At 40.9% G+C, this 23,557-nt stretch overlaps 1 protein-coding gene across 1 annotated transcript in view; it reads right to left on the reverse strand.

Moving 5' to 3' along the window:
• The window catches only part of COL4A3 (collagen type IV alpha 3 chain), a 102,862-nt gene that overhangs the window by 58,585 nt on the left and 20,720 nt on the right, over positions 1–23,557 (reverse strand). The window contains exons 2-7 of the mRNA XM_069474076.1: positions 8,715–8,771; positions 6,174–6,263; positions 2,261–2,305; positions 1,638–1,682; positions 917–979; positions 198–251 (exon numbers count right to left, since the gene is read on the reverse strand). Coding sequence (XP_069330177.1) covers positions 198–251; positions 917–979; positions 1,638–1,682; positions 2,261–2,305; positions 6,174–6,263; positions 8,715–8,771 — 354 coding nt within the window. The remainder of the gene's footprint in view (positions 1–197; positions 252–916; positions 980–1,637; positions 1,683–2,260; positions 2,306–6,173; positions 6,264–8,714; positions 8,772–23,557) is intronic.

Below are 23,557 nucleotides of genomic sequence, written 5' to 3' on the forward strand. Positions count from 1 at the left end.
GGGTCAAAGTCTCAAAGTCTAAACCTGAACTCACAATGCCTGTGTTCACCCATTCCCTAACTATTGGTTGAAGGTCTACTATCGTCTGCCTCGGACTTCCCCCAAGTCATGACAGATTTGTGTACATGGCCATATGGAGTCGACTACTCTTATTTATGCTTTATACCTTTGATGGGGAGTTCAAAGTGCAAACCTACCGGGATCCCTGGGTAGCCTGGTATCCCTGGAAGTCCTGGAAACCCTTGCTCACCCTAGAAGACATACAGAGTTTGTCATTATTCTTAGTTGTTCTAGAATAGCCTATTCAGATATTTTCCTTGTTCCTCTCTTCCAGCCTTGCAGTGGTAAATCTAGACAAAGTAACCTAAATTCCTTATGGCTACTGGGTTATGAGGCTGAAGACCACAAAACCATTATCTTAATTAAAAACAGGATTAGAATACTGTTTCTCAAATTGTGCATAAATGGCAAAGTCTAATTACGCCAAGAACTTTTTAATTGCTGTTTCTTTCAAAGTTTAGTAATTAGTTCATTCATAGCCACCATTCTGGGGAAAAGGAGAGCTCAGTTAGAGAACAAAAGGCAGGGAATGAACATTGAAAACATCAGTCATTGCTTTCCAAAGACTAATTTCGCACTCAAGGCTTTAGTGTCTGATTTATATACACAACCCCAGATGAAAATAACCAGTTGAGCCCCCAGTTATCTTTCTGTGGGATAACTTTCTTAAAAGACAATTAGGGAGCAAGGAATAAGAAGAAAGAAAATGGGAAAGTTCCTGGTTCCAAATCATATTGCTGGTCCTGGCTAAAGGAATGTTTCAGGGTAGGCCTATCTCCATCTCATTGCTATTTCACCTTGATTCATTCATTCAGCAAAGCACTTACTAATCATCTTCTGTGCAAAGACTACATACCTTAGAACCATTGCATCCTGGCAACCCGGCAAGTCCATAAGGCCCAGCATGGCCCGGGAGGCCCTGAAAGGAGAACAAGTCCCAGTGAGGAGACATCATCCCAAGGAACAGCACAGAACCCACAGGAACAGATGGGCTAATTTCAATAGCTACTGAAATAGAAATGGTTGTTTAAACAGTTTAGTAGTAAATTTAAATCCTTGTTTTAGATATAATTTCAATACCATAGCAAACAAAACAGGCTGATTAAAATGAAGACTTATCAAGTGAGACGTGGATATTTCTGCTAAAACAAAAGGCCTTTCTACATAAAATGAAGTCCTTGAACATGTTGCGTTAAGCTGAGGAGAAAGAAAGGGGAAAAGAAGAGGGAAGTGTGCACAGAGGTAATTATTTTATTATTCTATGCTATTAAGCAGAATCATTCTGTTCTATTCTATGCTCTCTATTACATTCTATTCTATTCCATTGCATTCTATTCTGTTTTATTCTATTCTATCCTCTTCTATTCTCTTATGCTTATATTTCAGGAAATACAATTTAACTCATATGTCATATAAATCCACACTCTAATATAATATGCAATTTTATGGTACTGGTTTCTTCATGTAACAAATGTGTCAGAACACATTTCCACCAAGACATTGCTACTGTTTTAGGATCTCTATTAAAATGAGCTTACTTTTAATTTTTCCAGCTACATATTTTTCCCATTACTTACTGGAAGTCCAGGAGGACCAGAAAATCCTGGTAATCCAGTTACTCCCTGAAGACAGAAAAGACAAGATACTTTTAAAATGTTCAACCTGTAAACATAAAGTTCCCATTGCAATAATCTCTTCCTGCAACTGTAATTGAGAATGGCTCAAAATGATTGGAAAAACAAGACAAAAAAAAAAAAAGTGTTTAAGAAAATTTCATAAATCTCACATTTATAAGACTTCTAAAAAGAGATCATTTTGGTGTATGGCTTTTTGCATAGATTCCTAAGCTACAATTTGCACAGAGTAAAGTGCTCTTGTCTCCCGTGAACAGCCTAACAAACGTTTACTTATGTGCACCTTCGTATTACCACCATCCCATCAGACACAGTGCATCTCTGTCACTCCGGAAGGTTCCCTCATGCCCTTTCTCGGAGTTAACACCTGCCTTAATGTGGTAACCACTATTTTGACTTCTACCATGACAGATTAGTTTTATTTGTTCTTAAACTTCATCTATAGAACCATACACAATTTTCTCCTTGCTGACATTTGTATAACTCTCATGGTGCAAAGTTGATCTTTTTTTAAAAGAAGAAGAATGATCACCAAACAATCAGGATGGACTGGATGGACTACTAACCCTTGCACCTTTGGAACCAGTGAGTCCTGGAAGTCCTGGAGAGCCCTAGATCCAATTGAAAAAAAAAGAAAAGGTAAACACTGTGAAATTTACTTGGCACTAAGAAACCCATACATTAAAGATCCCAGTCTTATTCACATGCCAAGCTGTTTTGCTCTTGTGATTATTTTGTTGTTTATAAGATTCAGTCACTTGCTTATTTCATTGGAGCTAAAATATTTATCTGAAAAGGCAAAAATTTCATTCAAACCCTTGCTACTCAAAGTGGGGTTTGGGGTCTGCAAACTTAGCATCACCTGGAAGCTTGTTAGACATGCAAATGCAGAATCTCAGATCTCCCTCACCTCCCAGACCTGTTTTGTTCTAATGAGGCATCGCTTGTGCACATTAAAGTCTGCAAAGTGCTGCTGTAAAAGTCCCACATTAGCCAGACAGCTGCTGAGGTCTGATAAGAATGAATGACACAATTACAATGGCAGATGGGAATGGCAGCCAATTTTTCTGTGCACGAGAAACACTTTATTAACCAAATGTGCCTGACATGCACAAGTAAATAAATAACCAGGTAAGAACTGCCTGAACCAGAGATAAACTTGCTTCAGGCACGTAATGAATCCAGTTTTGTGGTGGTTTCGTGGAGAATGACCTTACATGGAGACCGTCTTAGCTAGACCAGTTGGTGTGAAAGTTCCATTGTCCAGAAGTTATTTTCATCATCCCAGAGAGTTTCAGTATGTTTTGGTATTTTTGATTATTTGAGAAAAAGGTTGTTACAGAATCTTCTGAGATTGGACTGTTGAGGTCAAAGTCAGCCTTCCGTGTCTGAGGTGGAATTCCTGGGTGCATGACCACGTCCAAGGCTGCTCCCCTTCTCTGTAGGATGCTGTGTTACGTAGAAAGGAAACGAGTACCTGGCACGTTCTACTTCCCCACTGTAAATTTGTTCATGCAGAAAATATTTAAAATTAAGACAGGAAGCTTATAAATCTGAAAAATCTTTTTGGTCATGTTTTAATACCCTCTAATTGCCTGCCTTTGCTCAAATTATCTTTTGTGGCTACATCTATAAGCTATGCTCTATTAGATGAATCTAAGGCAACATGGCACTCAGAGTTTCTCGATTAATTTTATGGACTACCTGCACGTCATGTAGCCCACACTAAGCACCATGTGTTTACAACTATTATTTTAACGTATTGCTGCATCTCTAAAGAAATGTTGGGGGGAAGCAAGCAGAGGAGGGCATAGAGAGCAAGAGGAAAAGGAAGCAGTTGGCATTAGGCTGATCTATGTGCAGGGCTGAAGCGGCAAATTCATTCTATCAGTGCAATGGAGGAAAACCCAAGCCCATGCCCAGAGGAAGTCAGTGGATGTTCAGACCCTGCCCAGAATCTGAATGGCTTTTTCAAAATTAGGGTCAGAAGAAGGAGACATGGAACAAGAGAACACATAAATGAATACGATAGACATGGAAATGGCAGAATTCCTGGGAAACAGCCAGCTTTTGCTGTAGATGTGGATTCAGTTTCTTTGGCTCCAAAGAGTTGGATTCTGGCATCATATATGTGACATAAATATGTGCACAGAACTTCTGAAATCTTTCTAATTTTCTGAGTGATGGGGGAACAAAAGATCATCTTTTGTTCTAATATTTAGTTTTTGATCTTGGTTCAGAACACAGAGCTCCCAAATCCCTTGGAATTTCCTGGGTGATAGGAGCATCTTTTGTTCTAATGAGGCATCTCTTGGGGGGTTCCCAAATAGGGGCTGGTCACCAGCAAAAGCAAGCTGCGATTGGAAGCTTGGAATTTTCAGCTCTGGTGCCATCCTCCTGTGAGAGGAGAGGAGCCGAAGACTGAATTAATAATAGCTTGTGCCTATGTGTTGAAGCCTCCAGAAAAATCCCTGAAGTATGGAATTCAGAGAGCTTCCCCGTTGGTGAACATCCACATGTCAGGAGGGTGGGACAGATGCTACCAGTGCAATGGAGGAAGACCTGAGCCCCTGCCCAGAGGAAGTCAGTGGATGCTTAGACCCTGCACTGATAGCTCTGTCCATGGGGACAGAAGCTTCTGCGCTTGGGGCTCTTCTGGACCTCACCCTATGTATTAATACCTCTTCACCAGGCTATTCATCTGTATCCTTTATCATATCCTTCATAAGAAACCAGTAAATATAAGTGTTTCCCTGAGTTCTATGAGCCATTGTAGCAAATTATCAAATGTGAGGGGGAGGTTGCAGGAACCCCTGAGTTGTAGCTGATTTGGACAGAAGTGTGGGTAACCTCGGGACCCGCTATTTGTGATTGGCGTCTGAAGTGGGGACAGTCTTGTGGGACTTAGCCCTTAACCCGTGGGGTCTGCATGAACTCCAGGTAGTTAGTGTCATATCTGAATTGTAGGACACCCAGCTGGTGTCCAGAGAGTTGGAGAATAAACCCACACACAATATAAAACTGGGTTTGAGCTTTGATTTTGCCACCTGTTAGCTGCGTGACCCAGGACAAATTACTTATGTGCTCCGAGCGTCAGTTTCCTTATCCCTGAAATGGCGATAATGGGAACTATGCTGTGTGTCACCACAGTCATGATTTATGGGATCCACGTGCGGAGTAAGTGACATACAGTGAGAAAAACATGACTCAGGGGCTGGCACAGAGTAAATATGCAGCATGTTGCCTTCGATTATCATTGAAATACTCTACATAATATTCTAACATATATTTTAACTTTAAAGACTCCGTATAGATCAATTGTAATTATCTTCCATGGTGCATCAGTTAGTCTAGGGCTTGCTGGAGGTCAGTGGCAGGGGAATGCATGCGTGGGTGCGTGAGAAGCCGGGCTTAAGTCTAGCTAATGTCTGCAGCAGGAAAGAGCAATCAGCAAACCCAGCGGTTATGCGGTTATGTAGCAAATCCTCTAGGGTATTTATGGAAACAAAGCCCTTTGCTGTATCACAGACTTTAGGATAAAAACGTGTGATGAGTGTGAAGGGCAGTGGGCTCTGGTAAGAACCCTACAAGCCCCATGTTCAAGGGACCAGGAGAAAAAGAGGACCCCGTGAAAGAAAGGGAGGCTGGGGAGACAGGAAGAGAATCAGGGAAAGGAAAACCCGGAAACAAAAACGGACACGTTTCAAGGAGAAGAGAGCGATTCATCTTATCCGAAACAAAGCAGAAGGGTTCAGGTCAGATAAAGACACAAAAAGCACTTATTGTCACTGGCCATTTGAAGGTCATTGGTGATCTTCACAGGAGTGTTTTCAGAGGAGGGGGCAGAAGGTGAATTATCGCTGGCTAAGGAGTGACTAGGAGGTGAACTACGGGCAGCACATTTAGCTGTTCTTTTAAGGAGTTTGACAGAGAAAGGAGAGACTGGGAAAGATGGCAACCTTTTGGTTACAGGACCTAAGAACATGGAGAGGAAGTTTTGTTTTAGTATGGGAAAATATTTGCATGTTTAAGGGCTGAAAGAGAAAAGCCAACATCAAAAGGAAAGTTAGAATGTATGAGAGAGAGGAGACACCTCATGGAACAAAGTCTCAGCAGGAATCCTAATGACAAGGATACAGGTGGAAGGCTGGGTCTTGAATGGAAGGTGAAAAGAGGTCATCCTTTCATGTAGGGGGAAAAAAACAGTAGGGACAGATGCAGATGTAGAAACTGTGTAGATGGGGAAGGGGAGGGAGTTGAGTAGTGGACTTGAAGCCAATGATGAGCATTTGCAGTAGTCTTGGAATAGGACACTGTTCTGAGTGCCCAGCTAATATTGGAGACCGGGAACTTGTCACGCACCCACAGGTTGGCTAAGAGGGGGATTCTTTCTAGGTTCTCAGCAGTCCAGGGAGGAGGCATGAAGAGGGGTTTGGGGATTTGGTGGGTTGGGGATTTTCCAAGTACAGGATGACCTACCTTGGGTCCCTGTGGTCCAGGGAAGCCTTCAGGACCTGGGAATCCTTTCTGGCCAGGAGAACCGGGGGGTCCGGGAAAACCTCTCTCCCCCTGTTAAAACCAAAACAAGACAAGAAACACTCATAATAGCAACTACCCAACAATAAACGCACCCATAACCATTGTATTCTCTTCTTTATAACTTCATAATGACAGTTTGCAAATTTTTTGGGGGGGTTAAAATCAATAATAATTAGCACTCAGCAGTGAGTACACTACTAGTATACTGGAAAGTTACTAGTTGTTAGTATTGGTCTATAGGCTTGAAAGTGCTGGGCCTTGGTGTTGCAGAAACTTTCTTTTCCCAAAATGGTAGGGCTATGCAGAGAGGAGCTTAAGTAGAAGGAATAAAAAATCAAGGAGAAAGCCCAAATAGAAACACCAGTGTTAGTGGAATGTTTGCTGAGGGATGGGGAGAGAGTGAGGGTAAGGCACAAGAATGTGTTTGGGGAGTGTGCATAATTACTAAGTAGCTTGAAAAGAACAACACCATGCAGGTTATGAGTTTTAGTTCTTTCTTGATTACACAAGAATTAGTAATTTAATCTGCTATTTGTGTAGGAGATTCAGGAGAGATATCAAGGAAGGCATAACCAAAAGTGTGAGCTAAATAATTTTTTAGAAGGAGTCAGATGATATTATGGGAAAGTACCTAGTAAAAGTGAGTCAAATTATTTTAGGTCCAATGCTTGACGTGGTTCTACTATCAAATAATCTTCCTGGATGTGGATCCTGGGATTACATATGTCCCTTGGTATCTGTCAGGGATTGGTTCCAGGATCCCCCGCTCAAACTAAAATCTGCAGATGTTCAAGTCCCTTCTATAAGATGGTGTAAGTCTGGGTGCAGCGGCTCATGCTGGTAATCCCAGCACTTTGGGAGGCTGAGATGGGAGGATCACTTGAGGCCAGGAGTTCAAGACCAGCCTGTTCAAGACCAACATATCAAGACCCTGTTTCTAAAATAAAAACAAAATTAAAATAATAGCCAGGCATGGCAGCACATGCCTGCAGTTCCAGCTACTTAGGAGGCTAAGGCAGGAGGATTGCTTAAGCCCAAGAGTTAAAGGTTGCACCAAGCTATGATGATGATGCCACTGCATTCTAGCCTTGGAAATGGAGCAAAATTCTGTCTCAAAAACATTTTATTTTATTTTATTTACTTTATTTACTCAAAGATAAGTAAATAAAATAAAATGGTATAGTATTTGTATATAACCTACGCACATCTTCCTGTATACTTTACATCATGTCTAGATGACTTATGATACCTAATTCAGTGTAAATGCTATGTAGTTGTTTGACTGTATTGTTTTTTCATTTGTGTTATCATTTATTAGGTAGTGTTATTTTTATTGTTTTTTTCCTGAATATTTTCAACCCACAGTTGGTGGAATCCGAGGATTCGGAACCCAAGGATATGGAGGGCTGACTGTCCTCTGCAACAGTAAAGGCCACTGGTTGATTTGGTCAATTTGGTCAATTTAGTGACACAATTGGCAAATTAAAAATAAACAAACAAAAAAGATCAAGTCAGCCATTTCACATTGTGTGTGTGCACATACTCAATAAGAAGAGAAATAAAAGAATTTGCTAGACCCCTATTACTATTCAGTAGTCATACATCCTAGAAAATAGTATCTTACAAACAATAGGGACTCAATCAATGCTTGTTGAATGCAAGATGAATCACAGAGAGGGGACTTTCCTATGGGGATCTGAATTCTATATTCATGGCTTCAGGAAAAAACCTAAATCAAACTATATGTAAATTATAGAATAATTTAAAATAAACATGATAATAATTATAATTAACATATAAACCACATGTAAGTTGTACAAAGAGCTTAAAATATGTTCTTAAAAATATTTTTATTAATAGTCACCCTTCAATATTGTTAAACAATTAATTAGTGTCTCTGAGGAAAGGGTTTTGTAAACAAAGGAAAAAAACTTAGTTCTGCCTCTGTCTTAATTATCACAAATTGCAAGTTAATGGAGCGAATTAATGAGATTTCACGGTGTTCTTTTTTTTCTTGAATTCTGCAATGGAGCTACTTTCTACTTCCCTCTGCTGAAGTTTTGCCTCATCTAGGGTGCTGCTGCAGGATTCCTCCACCAGGAGGCGCTCTTGCACCAATACTACAGGACAAAAACCTGTGGGTTTCAATGAATCAAGTTGTTTTCAGTTCATCTCTTGTGTTTAGTAACATTGTAAATAGTATATACATACGGAGGTTTCTCATAAACTTTCTTTTTTCCTAACTTGCTACTTATTCTTTACAGACCAAGAGAGCTATAATTTAACTGCCAGTGTTTACACAAGGTATCTGAAGCTTCCTAGACGTTTTTTTAAGGTTAATGTTTACATACGATTACTTTATAATTCGATTTGGGAAATGGAAAAACATACTGCCAATCTTTGTGCTACTGATGAAAGAAAAGTGTGAATTCCTTGATGAGCTTTTTAGAGAAAAGCAGCAGTATTAGGTTTAGTTTTTACCTTCTCTCCCTTGGACCCATCACAGAAGCACCGGCCTTTGTCTTTACAGACACAGCCCTAGAAAGAGGGAAGAGAAAGGGAGTTGTTTAGAAACAGCTTCATAAATCCCAATTGACGGGGCAAAAGCAAACGTATTTTTTTATTCTCTGAGTATTGGACACTATGTATTAGAAGCCACATGACATTGTAGCATCAATAGAAACAGAAGAGAAAAGTGAGAAGATGTCACATATAGGAGAAATGTCAGATGAGTAGACAGCATTTTTATTGTATTTAGGAATTTTAAGTAATTTATTTATGGGAAAGACAAAGTCAGCTATCCTATTTTCAGAATAGCACATAGTTGAACCATAAGAAATTGCTACTGTTGTAGGTAGAAAGTGGTAAAATGCTGACCAATTCTTAGGTTCAACACAATGTTCATATATGTGTATATTTGTTTAATGTATACATGTATATGTACCTTATGTATACAGCAGAACATATATATACAATATTTGTGTTTATTAATATGTAATATACTCTATAGGTGATTATAAGGTTTTCTTTTCCTGCAATAATGTTCAAGACTGAGATAAAATTATCAATACTCACTATGTAGCTTTAAAGAGAACAAACTAATTCATTAAAACGAATATCAAAATGTTCTTTCTTATAAAACAAAAACAAAAATAAAAAATTTAGCTGTGAGCTTAGCAAGACTTATCCTCTTACCTAGTCACTTTGACGCACTTACAAGCCCATCCCTCACACCCATGCACACATCAATTCTAAGGGATGTCAATGTTTAAAAAATTGTCTTTGCTAGCAGAGAAACCAACAGAAAAATAGTTTTAAACAGCGGATTTAAAATGTGTTTTGACACACATTATGTACGTGGTACTATGGTTATATAGTAATCTTTTTCTTTATTTTTTTTTCTTCACGTTAATATTAACTGAAAATGAGTTTGTTTTTCCCAGAAAAAAAGTATTGATAGCAGAGGCAAGGCAAGTCTAGGAGAGATGCTGGCTGGTTAGCAGGCAAAATAAAAAGAAATTGCCTCGGATATTCCTAAACTGGAGAATTCTATTTGTGCAACCTAAACTAACAAACAAACCCACACAAACAAATAAATAACAAATAAAACAAAACAAATATCTTTACTTGAATATATTTCCATAGCCTGGGAAATAGGCTTTGCTGCCATTCAAGGAAGGGGTGTGCCTAGTAATTTTCAGACACTCATCATTGATCCTCATCATATTTGTATACATTGTAATTTATATGAATGAAAAGTAACTGCTTGAGAAGGAAAGTCAATAGTCTGCCAAAAGGTTGGATATTTGGTATTTTTAGAAAACTAAATCTTTCCAATTTTCCTCTTAGATGTTCGGGGTCTTTAAGTCATACCTTGATTTAATTATTTTAGTCTTGTCTTTCTGGATTTTTAAACTTTAATGTTCATTTCACACATGATCACCTATTTAAGTATACTCTACTAAAACAGTGGCTCTCAAAGTGTGGGCTTCCAGACCAGCACCAACATTCCCTGGAAACTTGTCAGAAATGCAAATTATGGGCCCCTCTCCACCTGCTGTGTCAGAAATTCTGGGGGTGGGTCTCTGCTGTCTGTTTTAACAAGCCCCCTGGGGGGTTCTGATGCCTGCCCAAGGTTGGGAACCACTGCTCTGAAGTTTAACACCTCAAATCCCAGTCTCCATAGGGTAGAGCTGATTCTCTAAAGATTTCTGAATACTACATCATTCAGAGAAAGTAATTTGCACAATTTTGTGTGTGTTTGTGCGCGTGTGTGGTGTCTTTTTTTCTGTCATTCCAAGAAAGTAGTCTGACTTGTGTGCTCCCTCACCTTGGGGATGCTTTTGTTGCTGGGCTCAAACCAAAGTTTCCTGAAGACAAGACTCCTCCAGGCTTCTGTAAGTGTAAGTACTCCCGGACAGCTGGTTCAGGGGGTGCAGGGACCAGTGTGCTGCTCCCACACAACATCTGGAGGAGGAAACATCTGGAGGAGGCAGCGGTCTCAGAAAGGAAAGCCTGAGTCCTGTCGCTGAGGGCAGCAGATGCTGAGCAAGGACCTTGGGCCCAAGTGAACATGGAGGTAGCTGTTCGCTGTTTTTGAATGGACAATGAGCATCTCTGATTCTTCCGCCTCCCAGATGCCACTCAACACCTGGATTCTGAGCATCTCTGGGCTCGAGTGAGGAGGGGCAGATTGGCAATTCTCTAACCAAGGTGTGTAGGGACCATGAGACAGGCTTAATTTTACTTCTTGGAGTAAGAGTCACATTCACCACACACTACTGGAAATCTTTCAATCTTAGCTTGAGCAAGTAAGTGTTTGCTGATCTCCAGACTAGGTCAGGCCTCTTTCCTATACACTCCCATGGAATATTGGCAGTTAGATAGCTAGTGCATATTTTCCATGATGACTGCAGGTCCCAGGAGAGAAGGAATTGTACAGTCTTGTTACCATCGGTATCCTTGGCATACAGTGTGTCCTAAACAAATGCTTATGGATTGATTGGATGAGTCACCAAGTGGACGGACAGCTGGTAATTTATTTACATCCAATTTGGACCAGGAATTTTAAGGCATATGAATTATACGGCTGTTACTGGGCTGCCATGATGAAGATATTTTCTACATGTTTGAATTATGAACAACTATGATGGAAATGGCAAAGAATGGAGCTAGAGGCTTTGGCTATTTGAACACATGTTCAAATTAACACAAGTTAATTATTTGTTAATTAACAAATATTTGTTAGTTACTTGGATTACAAGAAATTCTTTTGGAAAATTTTTAAACCCTCAGAAGAGTTGAAAAACATTGCAATATGGGGGTTCCACAGTGTAATGGTTAGCACTCTGGACTTTGACAAACAGTACAACAAACATCTATATCCCCTCTAATCTGGGTTCACCCACTGTTGACGTGTTGTTCTGCCCACTCCATCACTCTCTCTCTCCACACGGACACACACACTCACTTTTCTTTTTTGCCAAATCATTCAAAAGTAGACTGCACATAACATGACACTTTATCCCTAATACTTCTGTATTGATCTGCTCAAAATAAGAGTATATTCTTACCCAATTACAGCATTACTCCCCACATGAAGAAATCAACATTGATGCAATGACTTCATACCTTGAGGTCATACCTCGGTTACTAGTTTTTAAATAAGATCTTCAGCCTGTTATGCAAGGTCCTCTAAGACCATAGAAAATGAAAAGCTATTTAATTTTTAGCAAATCTTTCATTTTTTACCGAAGATTTTGTCTCAATCAGTGCTGTTACCTGTAATCAATACATGAGGTTTGAGCTCAACAAGTAGCTCTCACAGTTGCAAGAACCTTAGGACCCACACAGATGGCACCAGAGGTCAGATGTGGGCTCTGTATTATGTGTGTGAGCTCCTTGTTCCCATGAGTTCCCTCCTGCCTAGCTAGGGTCTTGCTTCCCGTCACTATCTGCCGCAATTTTGGCATCAAAACCATAGTTTTTGATGTTTTTTTCATTATTGTACCTCAGTTTGGATCTCGAGCTTTTAGGGGATACATATTTAGTTTTTTGTTTATATTTGGTTTGTTTTCACCTTAAAGTAGAATCCTTATTTGATAGTTTAGTACCAGCTGCTAGTTTAATTGAAAAATTTAGTTAAAAAATCAAAACCAGATACATGAACACCAGACATTTTATTTTAACTTAACATATATAGATACACACTAATTCTTCAATCTTGTGAGATAGGGTATAGCTTTTGTTCTTTGGGAATGGGTCTGCTGTTTAGAGTTCCATGGCATCATTCCTGTTAAATCCCACCCACAATGCACCATCAGCAAATTACAGATTTAGTTTCTTTGACACAGGACAGTTGCTTAAAGATGCTTGTGGAGCAGTCTCAGTATAGAATCCCTCTAGATATTAATCCACATCATCTTTCTCTAACTTTTAAAACACTATCTCAGCCACACCTAATTGAATAGTGGTTTTTCTATCAATTTTATTTTATCAAATCTTCCAACCTTATTTTCACAGAAATGTTTTTATGCATTCATATTTAATTAATTTGTCACTTAATATTTAACTAAATACTTTGTTACAATAATAAGTTCAACTGGCAGAAAGTAGAGTGGAAACAACTAACTCTTGACCATTATAAAACCCATTGGTGGAGCAGGCATGTGCCAATGTGCCCAAGAGAAGCTGACAGCTCTCAACTGGCCTGCTGTATACAATGTATAGAGAGCCCTGGTCCATCCAGCAGTCAATTAAACAGAAAGTCCTTGTAAGAGGGTCTACTGTACTCTCTAGTCATGTGGTCTGCCCTGTTGACCAGGCTCCAGAGCTAGGTCTAGAGCTATGTTTCTATGCTTGAGTTAATAAAACTGCTCCAAAATTGTTCCAGCTTTAATTTTCAGTGAAATTGGCAAAGCATGGCCTGCCTACGCATCTGCACAGTCAGGCTGACTAGGACTTCAGCGTATGTGACAATTTTGCTGACACCTAGATGCTGCACCTGATTGAATGAACTCGAAATCACAGGGCAGCTCTGTGGTAGTTGCTCAGCTGCTGCTCTAGAAACAAGCCCTGCCTGTGTGATACTGCAGAGAGCCTGGCACAGAGTCACATGGAATACCTTTGGCCCTTCAATACTTTTGGATGGTGATGACAGTTGCCTAAACTCAATGTATCAATTTCTCTTAATATTGCTACTTTTCCTTAAATAAATCTTTTGATTTACAAATATGTTTATGTAATTCAAAAATTCAAATAGATTATTTGACTAAAAGACACAGGGGCCATATTTTCATTCTCATTGATTTTGATCCACCCTTTTTGGATCCATTTTTTGAAACACCATGATTACTTTAATGGAATACAACCCCTTAATTACTAGTCAAGTACTAAATCACTCAAAAACTGGCATGGCCAAAGGCTGACTATTAAGAAAGCATAACTGATGGATATTTCTTAAGCAACATTTTTATGATTTTTCCTCTTCCAACAATAAATTACCTGGTACTTTCTTCATACCTTAATGGTGTAAGAAATCATTTGTCATGAGCAGGAAGCTCTTAATAACGATATTATGGCTTTTCTACCTCCACCATCAGGAAGCGATCCAAGATTACATGAGGTTTTAGCACTTATGAATATGAAATAGTTCAACTTATGAGAATTATTCTTTTCACAGTCACGTTTATTTTTTATGGCCTCACTTAGAATGCAAAGTAAACTTTCATTGTAGATAATCTAAAATGTTTAGAAGTCTAGAAGTCACGGCCATGTGTGTACAGACCTACCCTGTATGTATGATCCGTCTACGTAGGACCTACTCCCAGCTTTGTAGGGACTAACTGGAACTTTGGGAAGTTACTTAGTCCTTCCAAGTTACCACATCTGTAAAGGAAGATACTAAGATCCGTCTCGCAGTGTTTTTGTGAGGAGTTGGGACGCTGGCAACAGGATGCTTGCAGAGCACCATGCGCTCAGTAAGGACTTAGTCAGTGAAGGCCTCCTCTCCCTCCCAGCTTGCTGCAAGATCTCATGCCAAAGGGCATCCATCCATTCTACTCTCTGATCCTTTTATCCCTCAGTCTGAACTGTTCACCTTCCCCCCAGACATTTCCTCTTGAAGTCGATTGTCCAGTGCCGAAGGACTGGTGCTCGTTCTAAGAGCAAGGGCGAGAGACTACACTTATTTTTGTTAAACTACAGATGGATTAACTAGTAGCTGTTACTAGCTAGCATTATTAGAATACACTGAGTATATGAGTTGATTAACCAACTGGTATTTGTACAAGAGCACAGACATACTACAGTTTGTTTTATTTCATAAAATAGTGGTTAGAGACACCAATGGTATTTGATGCTTATAAACGAAAGGTGCCAAATCAAATAAATGATACAGAGACAGCCAGCACTTCCAGGAATGCTGGTCAGTCTGCTCGCACACTCCTCTCTCTGTCTCAACTCTCATAGCACCCATGTGCCACCCATGCATCACCTGCACGTTGCCTTCTGCTGCAGGGCCACCTGCCATAGTGAGGCCCCAGTTCCACAGGCAGACTTTCCGCGTCTAAATCCCAGCACCAAATCACCTGTGTCACATAGGTAAAGCACTTAGAATAGTCCACAGGACACTTCCTGAGGGCTATTACTGTGGGCTATTACCAATTTATCAGCTCACTCGGTGAGCTCCTTCGGTGCTCAAACATTGCAGGCTTATCACTTTCACTGGAGTGCAAGTGGGAACTCTCTCTCTCAATTCTCTAATCCCCCCAGGGCTAGCAGGTAGTAAAAAGTTATCTTTTTACTCTTAAAACTAATAAAGGATCTAATTAAGCACATGCATTTTTATCGTGCATTAAAAGCACTAGGAAATACGCACACGCATTTTTATTTTTCATTAATAGGCCAGAAAACAATTTCCAAGCACTCTTGGCGGTTTCCTCTTTCTGCTCTCAAAGCCCGGTGTGCCTTGTCCTCTGTCCCTTCCTCCTGCCCCACACCCAGCCTGGCCTGGGTTAGCAGGAGGGGAGTTGGCACCGTTTGCAGCTGGTTAACACCCTGCTGAGCAGGTCTGTTGATTTTGCATTATGATTATTGACCTTGCCAGTCCCTCTGCCCAGCCAATAGCCTGAGGCGAACGTTTTTGTGTGTGAAAAGAAGAGCTGACCAAGTACAGGCCACACCGTGCCAGACAGACGCCACGAGCTGTCCTCTGCAGGCCGCCTCCGCCCCGCATCTGCCTTAAGCAGCCGACCGTGTGCCCTGGCAACATGCCCTCCAGGGAAGGAGAATGACACCCAGGAGCTGCTGTCACCACACTGGGGCATCACAGACGTCTCACTGCAGCTGCCACTTCCTATCTCTCAGCTCCCGTCCAGAGCCACGCTGCTCGTCTAGACATCTGAACCAGCCACCCGTTTTGATTTTCTGGATGACATCAAGCATGCAGGTCATTGGCTCTGACAAAGAAAGTGCAGTCAGAGCTCTCTGGTACACTTGGGGATAATCAGTATGGTAAGGAAGTTTTCCCTGTCTTGTGCAATGCAGTGAGTGGTCTGTATACCTATAATCATTAACGCCGGGTTCTTTTTTATTCCCTTTCCTTAGCAGGTTTTGAACGCAGGACTGAGAGGCCTTCACCGTTCACATAAGATACACTCTACAGGGTCCCTTGATCAGGACGCTGGTGGAGATGAACTTCCATCAGCACCACAGTGATACCAGAATGTTCTGGGCACTCTCTCAGCGCTTGCTGCCTTCCATACTGTCTCATTTGGATTTTATAACAATACTGGGAGGGAGGTACTATTACTCCACTGACAGATGAGCAAACTGGGATTTCAAGAGGCTGGAGGTGGTAAGGAACGGAGCTGGGGATCTGAACCCAGATGAGGACAGCTAACCCAGGGCCACGTTCTCAGCACAGTGCTGTGCTCATCTCCAACGGGCTCTGTGGGCCACCATCCTGTCACTGCGCTCCCCGTGATGGGATGCAAAATCCCAGTGATAAACATAACATTGTAGTTCATGAAATTAGCTGTGCCATTCAGGAGTTGGCAAACAACAGCCCATGAGCCAAATCCAGTCCTCTGCCGGTTTCTGTATGGCCTGTGAAATAAGATTGGTTTTTATATTTGACATGGTTGGGAAAAAAAAATCAAAAGAAAAGTAATATTTTGTAACATGTAAAAGTTATATACACTTCAAATTTCAATATCCATAAATAGTTTGTATTTTATCAATAAAAATTTTGTGGATACTTGTTTTCTCTCTTGTTATTAAATATAATATATAGGTATCTATGCAATGTTTGATTTTGCCTTTTGGCTGGCAAAGCCTAAAATATTTACTATCTGGTCCTTTACAGAAAAAACTTGGTGACCTCTGGTGTAAATGGTCTTGATTACAATTTTTCTGTAGCAGTATAAAAGTTGCATTTAAAAAATTAGGATAGAAACATAAAGAAGAGATTAGCTCTGAGCTCCACTGAGAGATTGTCTTCTACCTTGGAACATCAGACAAATCGCTCTCTTCATCCAATCCACTGTTTTCCTTCCCACTCCACTAAAACTTTTGTTCAGGAGTTGGAGGGCACAGGTAACGCAACCTGGGGATTGGAAGAACCCAGCAGATCAATCAAGTCCAAAAGTTCCCAAGGTTTTGCACTTCACAGCACATTAAAATAAATATTTCTTAAAATGAAGACCAGCATAGGATTGTCTTATTTATATTTTTCTATGTAAGGACAATGACCACCTCCAAACACAAACCAACCAACCCACTCTCCCACCCACCAATCAACAGCAAACCTATCATTTACTACCACCACATTCCAGAAGAAAAGAAAATTAAGATACTATAAAAGATGTTCCTTTAAAGTGGAAACAAATAATGTTTACTTCATAAAAATAATCTCTACCCTATTCTTGTTTTTCTCATTTGCTTTGGTCTGGTGAAGCCCTGCACTGGCCAACACAGGTGTGACAACAAGAAATATTAAATTAGCCACAACCTTCTCCCTTCTCCGCAGACTCTTGTCAGCCACTATTTGCTTTGCCACCTACTACTGCAGGGTCTTCTCTCTGAGAGATGAAAGCAAGCTGATCTCACACAGCGGCACACATGCTAATAAGTTAGTTTTTAAAAAAATCTGCCCTGAAACTGACACAGGAACCGATACCTCTTATCAAAAAGAAAAAAAAAAAAAAAACCACCTGCCACCAGTGCCACAAATGGTAGAAAATCCAAACTCCAGGCTGGCAGGTGGAGGCATGTGGAGGACAGACAAGGCCCCCTGAGGTCACATGCCTGCTATGTCTACTTGTATGACCACATCATTCAGAAAACATCTTTGAAAGTGTTATTTTAAAACAATAAAGTTTAGGACAGGCACAGTGGTTCATGCCTGTAATCCCAGCACTTTGGGAGGATCGTTGGAGGCCAGGAGTTCAAGACCAGCCTAGGCAACAGAGCAAGACCCTGTCTCTAAACTTTTTTTTAAAGAAAAGTTTAGTTTGTATACAAACTGTCCCTTTTTCATTTGGCAGTAAATGAAGAATCACTTGATGGGATTTCACTTGCAACTGAAAACTAAAGCAGGTCCTTGTGTTCTTGCTGACTGCGTCAGTCAGATTTCACTTCTTTAGATGGGAGGACACACTAGGTAGGGCCACACCTAGATCTTGTCCACGTGGAGGATGATCACTGCTTCGCTGCTTCCACCAGCTGGTCCTTGGCCAACTACACCCATGGTCAAGAGCAAATACTAAAGTGTCTTTAAAAGTTTTATAGTTTTTGGTCTTGGGGTCTGGGAGAGCTGCTATGAGTTTTTAGAAACCTGGTTTTCAATCACATAAATATAAGACATTTCAAGAAACATCCATTTTTATCTGTGAATCTAGAAGTATGAAAAAAGTGTCAAGATGCTGAGGGTTGCCCATAAGACAGGCCACTTGCCAAACGGCGTCTTCTTTGGAGTCTAGGGGAGATGCTGACGTCAGGTCAGCTGAGAATACGGACTTTGCTGGAGCAGCAGTCTTGTTACGGATAACAAACAGGAAAAAGCTCACTTACGTATGAGTTACTCCAGATGGTTGACTAAATAGTTTTACATGTGTCCTCTCCTTTTGAAAACCACAATAATGTGATAAAGAATAAAAAAATATCAACCTACAAAACAAGGAAAATAGGTAAAAAAGAAGCAAATGAAGTGTCGATTAATTTTTGGAAGATGGACGGGCAAGTGGAAGCTCTGAGTCAACTGGAACAGTAAGTTGGTGAATACTTTGACCCAGTTCCTCTGCTCTAATAAAAGATAAAATGTAAAAACAGAAAATTAAAAAGACACAAACTCAGAATGAAGATAAATGAGCAAACTGGAAGGGAAACACAAAGTAGTGGGGAGGGCCGACACCGCGGGCCACTGGACTGCGGCACCCAGTGTGTAAGACGGAGCATGAGCCAGGACACCACTCAGCACCACCTGAACTAGGGTGCTGGAGGCTTCCCAACAGAAGCGACTCCAGAAAGGTGGGCACACACAGAGGGGAACGAGAGAAAACAAACAACAAAAGCTGGGACATGGGGTTGTGGTAGCGGCTTCCAAGATCCCTTATCCGTATTCATGCCCTTGTGTAGCTCCTTCCATGTGGTACCACGGCTGGTCTGTATGACCAATAGTATAGGGCAGATGTGACGATATGCCACTCCTGAGACTAAGTCACAGACAGTCATTGTGGCTTCTGCTCTCTCACTCTCGGATTACTTGCTCTGGGGGCAGCCAGCTGCCATGCCACGCAGCCTCGGGGAGAGCCCCATGTGCTGAGATGCTGGGGCCTCTGGCTGCCATCCTGTATGTGGGCGATCTTGCCAGCCAATCCTCCGACCCCTTCAACCTCAGAGGACCCGGCCACCAGCTTGAATGCAGCCACACGAGAGACCCTGGGCCGGCGCCACCCAGCTAAGCTGCTCCCTCATGCGACCGTTCAGAAATCCTATCAGTTAACATTTGCTGTTTTAAGCTGCAAAATTTTGGGATACTTTGTGAGGCAGCAATAAATAATACAAGGGCCCAACTAAAATTAAAAGTTTGCTGGATATAGTGGAAGATAAATCCATGAAATCTTCTCAGGAAATAGAAGAAAAAGGAAAGGAGGTGAACAATGAGAAAAAATATAATTACAAAGGTTTGAGATTCAGTCCAGGATGTGCAGAGTCTGACTCATAGGAGTTTCAGAAAACAGAGAAAGGAAACACAGGGGAGGAGAGTATCAAAGAAATAATACAAGGAACAACTTTCTGAAGTGAAGAAAATAAATTTTTGGATAGATAGAGCCCACTAAATATCCTCCTCTTATAAGCACACGCACCCAAGACACACTACCGCACGCTGGGGACAAAGAGAAGACCCTGGCAGTAAATGCCACCACTAACGACAAATAGTGTCATACAAAAAGGACTTGGAATCAAAATGGTGTTGAATGTGTCCCCAGTAGTACCGCAAGGGAGACATGGCAGGAGGCCTTCAGAATTCTACAGGACATCGACTCACCATACAGACTTTACAGACAGTCAAATGGTACATCAAGTTTGAGGAAACACAGAGTTATTTTCAAATACGTAATAAATCAAAAAGCTTACTTTCCAGGCACACTTTCATAGTAAACTACTGGAGGACGTGCTCCACCAAAAATAGGGAATTAGGTCAAGGAAAGGAAGGACAGGGGACCCAGGGGACAGGGTCTCACTCAGAATGACTATCCCAGGATAACAAGATGACCATGGGACAGCCGACCCCCGAACCAGAGGGTGGGGCTGGGGGGGACAATAAAAAACAAAGGGACCGGTTGGTTGTGTGATGAGTGTGACAGTAGAAAATAGTAAAGTGCCCAGGAAAGTTTATAAACATGAAAAGTAGTGGCTCAGGAGTAAATGAAATTTCCATAATCGTACACTGCCGACTTAACCAAAAATTACTATGTCAGCATGTGGGGAAGATTCGAGGGAAAGGAGGAAGGTGAGTCACGTCAGAGTCCTCATCTACCAAACTGCAAGGCAATAGATGATGCTGAAATTGGTAAATTGAAAATAACTCTACAAGTCTGTTTTTCAGAAATGAGGAGGTAAATGAATAAATGGAAGAAATATTAACAGCTACAGGAGTTGAAATTGGTTGGTTCTATGGAGAGGAACTTGGGGAGAGCAGCCAGGAGAAGGATTTTGTTTTTGTTTTCAGCTTTTAATATTGCAAGTATTTTATTATTTGTTTCATGTGCATGTTTGACTTTGCTCAAAACCAACAATAAAAAGACAGTCCACCTAGAATAATTTTCTAAAAATAAAAATTAACAATAAAAAAGAAAGTTCATCCAGAACAATAAAAAAGAAAGTTCATCTCAAAAATAAAAAAATTCCTATTACTTTACATTTGAAGTCTTATCATTTTATTCATTGTTTTCTCAAACTGATAAGCATTCATTTAAAATGATTTTTTTTTTTTTTTCCCCCAATTTGGAAAACTACTAACCTAGTTTTGACTTCCTGGTAGAAAAAAATACAGTACGAGGAAACATAGGAAAATTTTTTTTTTTTTTTTTTTTTTTTTTTTTTTTTTATCATGTGCTTTTTTTTTTATTTAATTTTACAGAATCAAAGAGTCTAACAGTATATCTTGTTAGATACAGTATGTCCTCATAATGTATACATTATTTCTTGTACAATGATATGAAATAATATGGGAAATATTCATGATAAATTATTAAGTGAACAGTGCAAGTTAAAAACAATAGTTTCATATTTTTTCCCCACCCCCCCCTTTCCCGAGTCAGCACCTTCAAGTGTTAAGGAAAATTTTAAAGATAGATGGTTGAGAAATTTGATGAAGAAAGCTTAGAGGTGACAATTCCCTGCAGACACAGGTAAATCCCGGAGGTTAACTGAGCTACTACTCCCTGGTGGTGGGAGCCGTATGCTCTCCATTGTTATAAATTATAGACTATTAAGATCACAAGAGGCCTTCAAGTTCATCTGTCTCATACTCATTCCAAGCTCAGTCTAGATGTTCTTTAAAGCCTGGACCTTCTAATTTTCCCTTGGGCAGATGAGCCGACTGCATTTTGGGGAGATTGTGTGCAAACTTCAAAGCATAGAGGCTCTGCTGCATGTTAACTTTTCTGCCCAGAGCTCTGGCCTGCTTGGGGTCCATGTCTTTGGGCTTTGATTTGGGGAAGCGCACCATAGAGAATAATAACTCATTGTGGCTAAATTGGGCTTTGGCTGGATTCCTGGCTTAGGGTGCTCACTACTGTGCAAAATATCTTCCCCCTAAAAGTGGAGGACAGTAGGTGCTGTGTAATTAGCATTTTGATCTTGGCTGGATATAAGACAATCGATCATGACTATAACTCTCTATAAAGCATAATAAGAGAGTCTGGTACCCTGAATTTGCTTTTCAAAACATATGATATTAGTGTGTGGGATTTTTTTGTTGTTGTTGTTATTGTTATGAGTAACATACTTCGATGACAGGACAAATTCACATTCAAGTTTTGATAATGAAAAATCTTTCCATATAGTTTCACAGTGTTCCAACAGAAAATTAGGACAGCAGTTTTCAAGTTTTAGTATATGTACATTATCTGGTGCCTTTAGTAACCTTGTTTTTTCCTGGGATCCCATCCCCAGGTGGGCAGCCTGGCCTAGAATCTGCACTTAAAACAAGTAGTAGCCAGGGGTGGGGGGTGGGGTGGGGGGTGTGGGGTGGATAGGAGGGGAATTCACTTGCAAGGGTTCCCTAGACCTGCAGTCCCCAGCCCTTGAGCCACACCCAGTACCAGTACCAGTCCGTGGCCTGTTAGGAAACAGGCCATGCATCACCGCCTGAGCCCCATGACCCCCCATGACGCCCCACCCCCCAAGTCCCAGTCTGTGGAAAAATTGTCTTCCATGAAACCAGTCCCTGGTGCCCAAAGTTTGGGGACTGCTGCCCTAGACCACCCTTTAGAACTTCCTTGGCACATCAAGTATTAAAAGGGAACTCAGATTCATCTCAACAACTATTATACTAAACTCTTTGGTATTTATGAAATAATAAAACAGCATTAAACTTTAAAAATATAGGATAGTTGGGATTAATTATCAGCCCTAAATAAAATTCCCCCAATTGGATTATCTCACTGTTTTGATTAAAAGTATTTGCTCGTTGCCTTTGGCCATCACTGTCAAGTCTAAGCTCACTGGCATGATGCAGGAGGCTCTTTGCTTCCTTGTGCCCCAGTGTCCCCAGCCGAGAGGCCACCAGTCCCCACGGAGCTGCCGTGCTATCACTGCCCACTGACACTCTGCACTCTCACATTCCTGTGCTTTTCCACATGGGTTTTTTTAGCCTGAAATGCCCTCTTCTCACTACCCCTTACTTGGCTTGGCTATGTTTTGCTCATTCCAGAGTAGGTCAAAGGTTACCTCTTTCTGGAAGACTACTTCCCTAGATCCTCGAGGTGGTTCGTTGCTCCCACACCTGTTTTGTGCATAACTGCTCTTATAACACATATCTAATTGCACTGTAATTATTTGTTTACGTGACTGGGAAAGGGGCTCACCTGGGAAGGTAACATTTGGAGTAAAGACCTGAAGAAGAAAAGGGAGGGAGGCAGCCACATTCGGCTGCATAGATGCAGGGGGATTTCAGAGGGTTTGTGGTTTTGCTAGATGAGTTCGATCAAGCAAGAGAGCTGAGGACATATGCAAAGGGGTGGTTATGAAGACTCTTTGACCAGGGGATAAAGTCGACAAGGAGGGCAGAGGAGGACAGCAAGAGCATGGGGATAGTGACAAGGTGATAAATAAAGGAATTTTGGATACCAGTGAGGTTGCAGCATTGTTGGATTTGGGGTCTTAAAGGGACAGAGATGGAAAGAAGAGTGGGTGCTCAGAGAGGCACTGTGATTGGTAATGTCAAGGTCAAAGGTAATGTCAAGGTCAACAGTAATGTCATGCAGGGAAACTGGTGACAGAGGTCAAGTAGAAGACACTACTGTAATGGTAATTTCAAGACAGGTACTGGTGTTGATAATTCCTTGTGGTAGGCCAGGCGAAAATGAAAGGGTGATAACTTTAAAATGTGCTTAATGAAAAATTACAGCAATAATATCCATCCACAACTCATTGGGACAAGGCAACCAGCTCCTCAAAGCATCTGACAACTTTTCTGATGACATGAAGATAAGGGGTCATTATTTATGCTCAGTTATAGGACTCTCTAAGATGCATAAAAAAATGTTAAACTATTCTTCATACTTATGGAAAGGTATCAAGAATAATGGAACTAA

This window comes from Eulemur rufifrons, chromosome 1 (assembly GCF_041146395.1).
Source record: "Eulemur rufifrons isolate Redbay chromosome 1, OSU_ERuf_1, whole genome shotgun sequence".
NCBI lineage: Eukaryota > Metazoa > Chordata > Mammalia > Primates > Lemuridae > Eulemur > Eulemur rufifrons.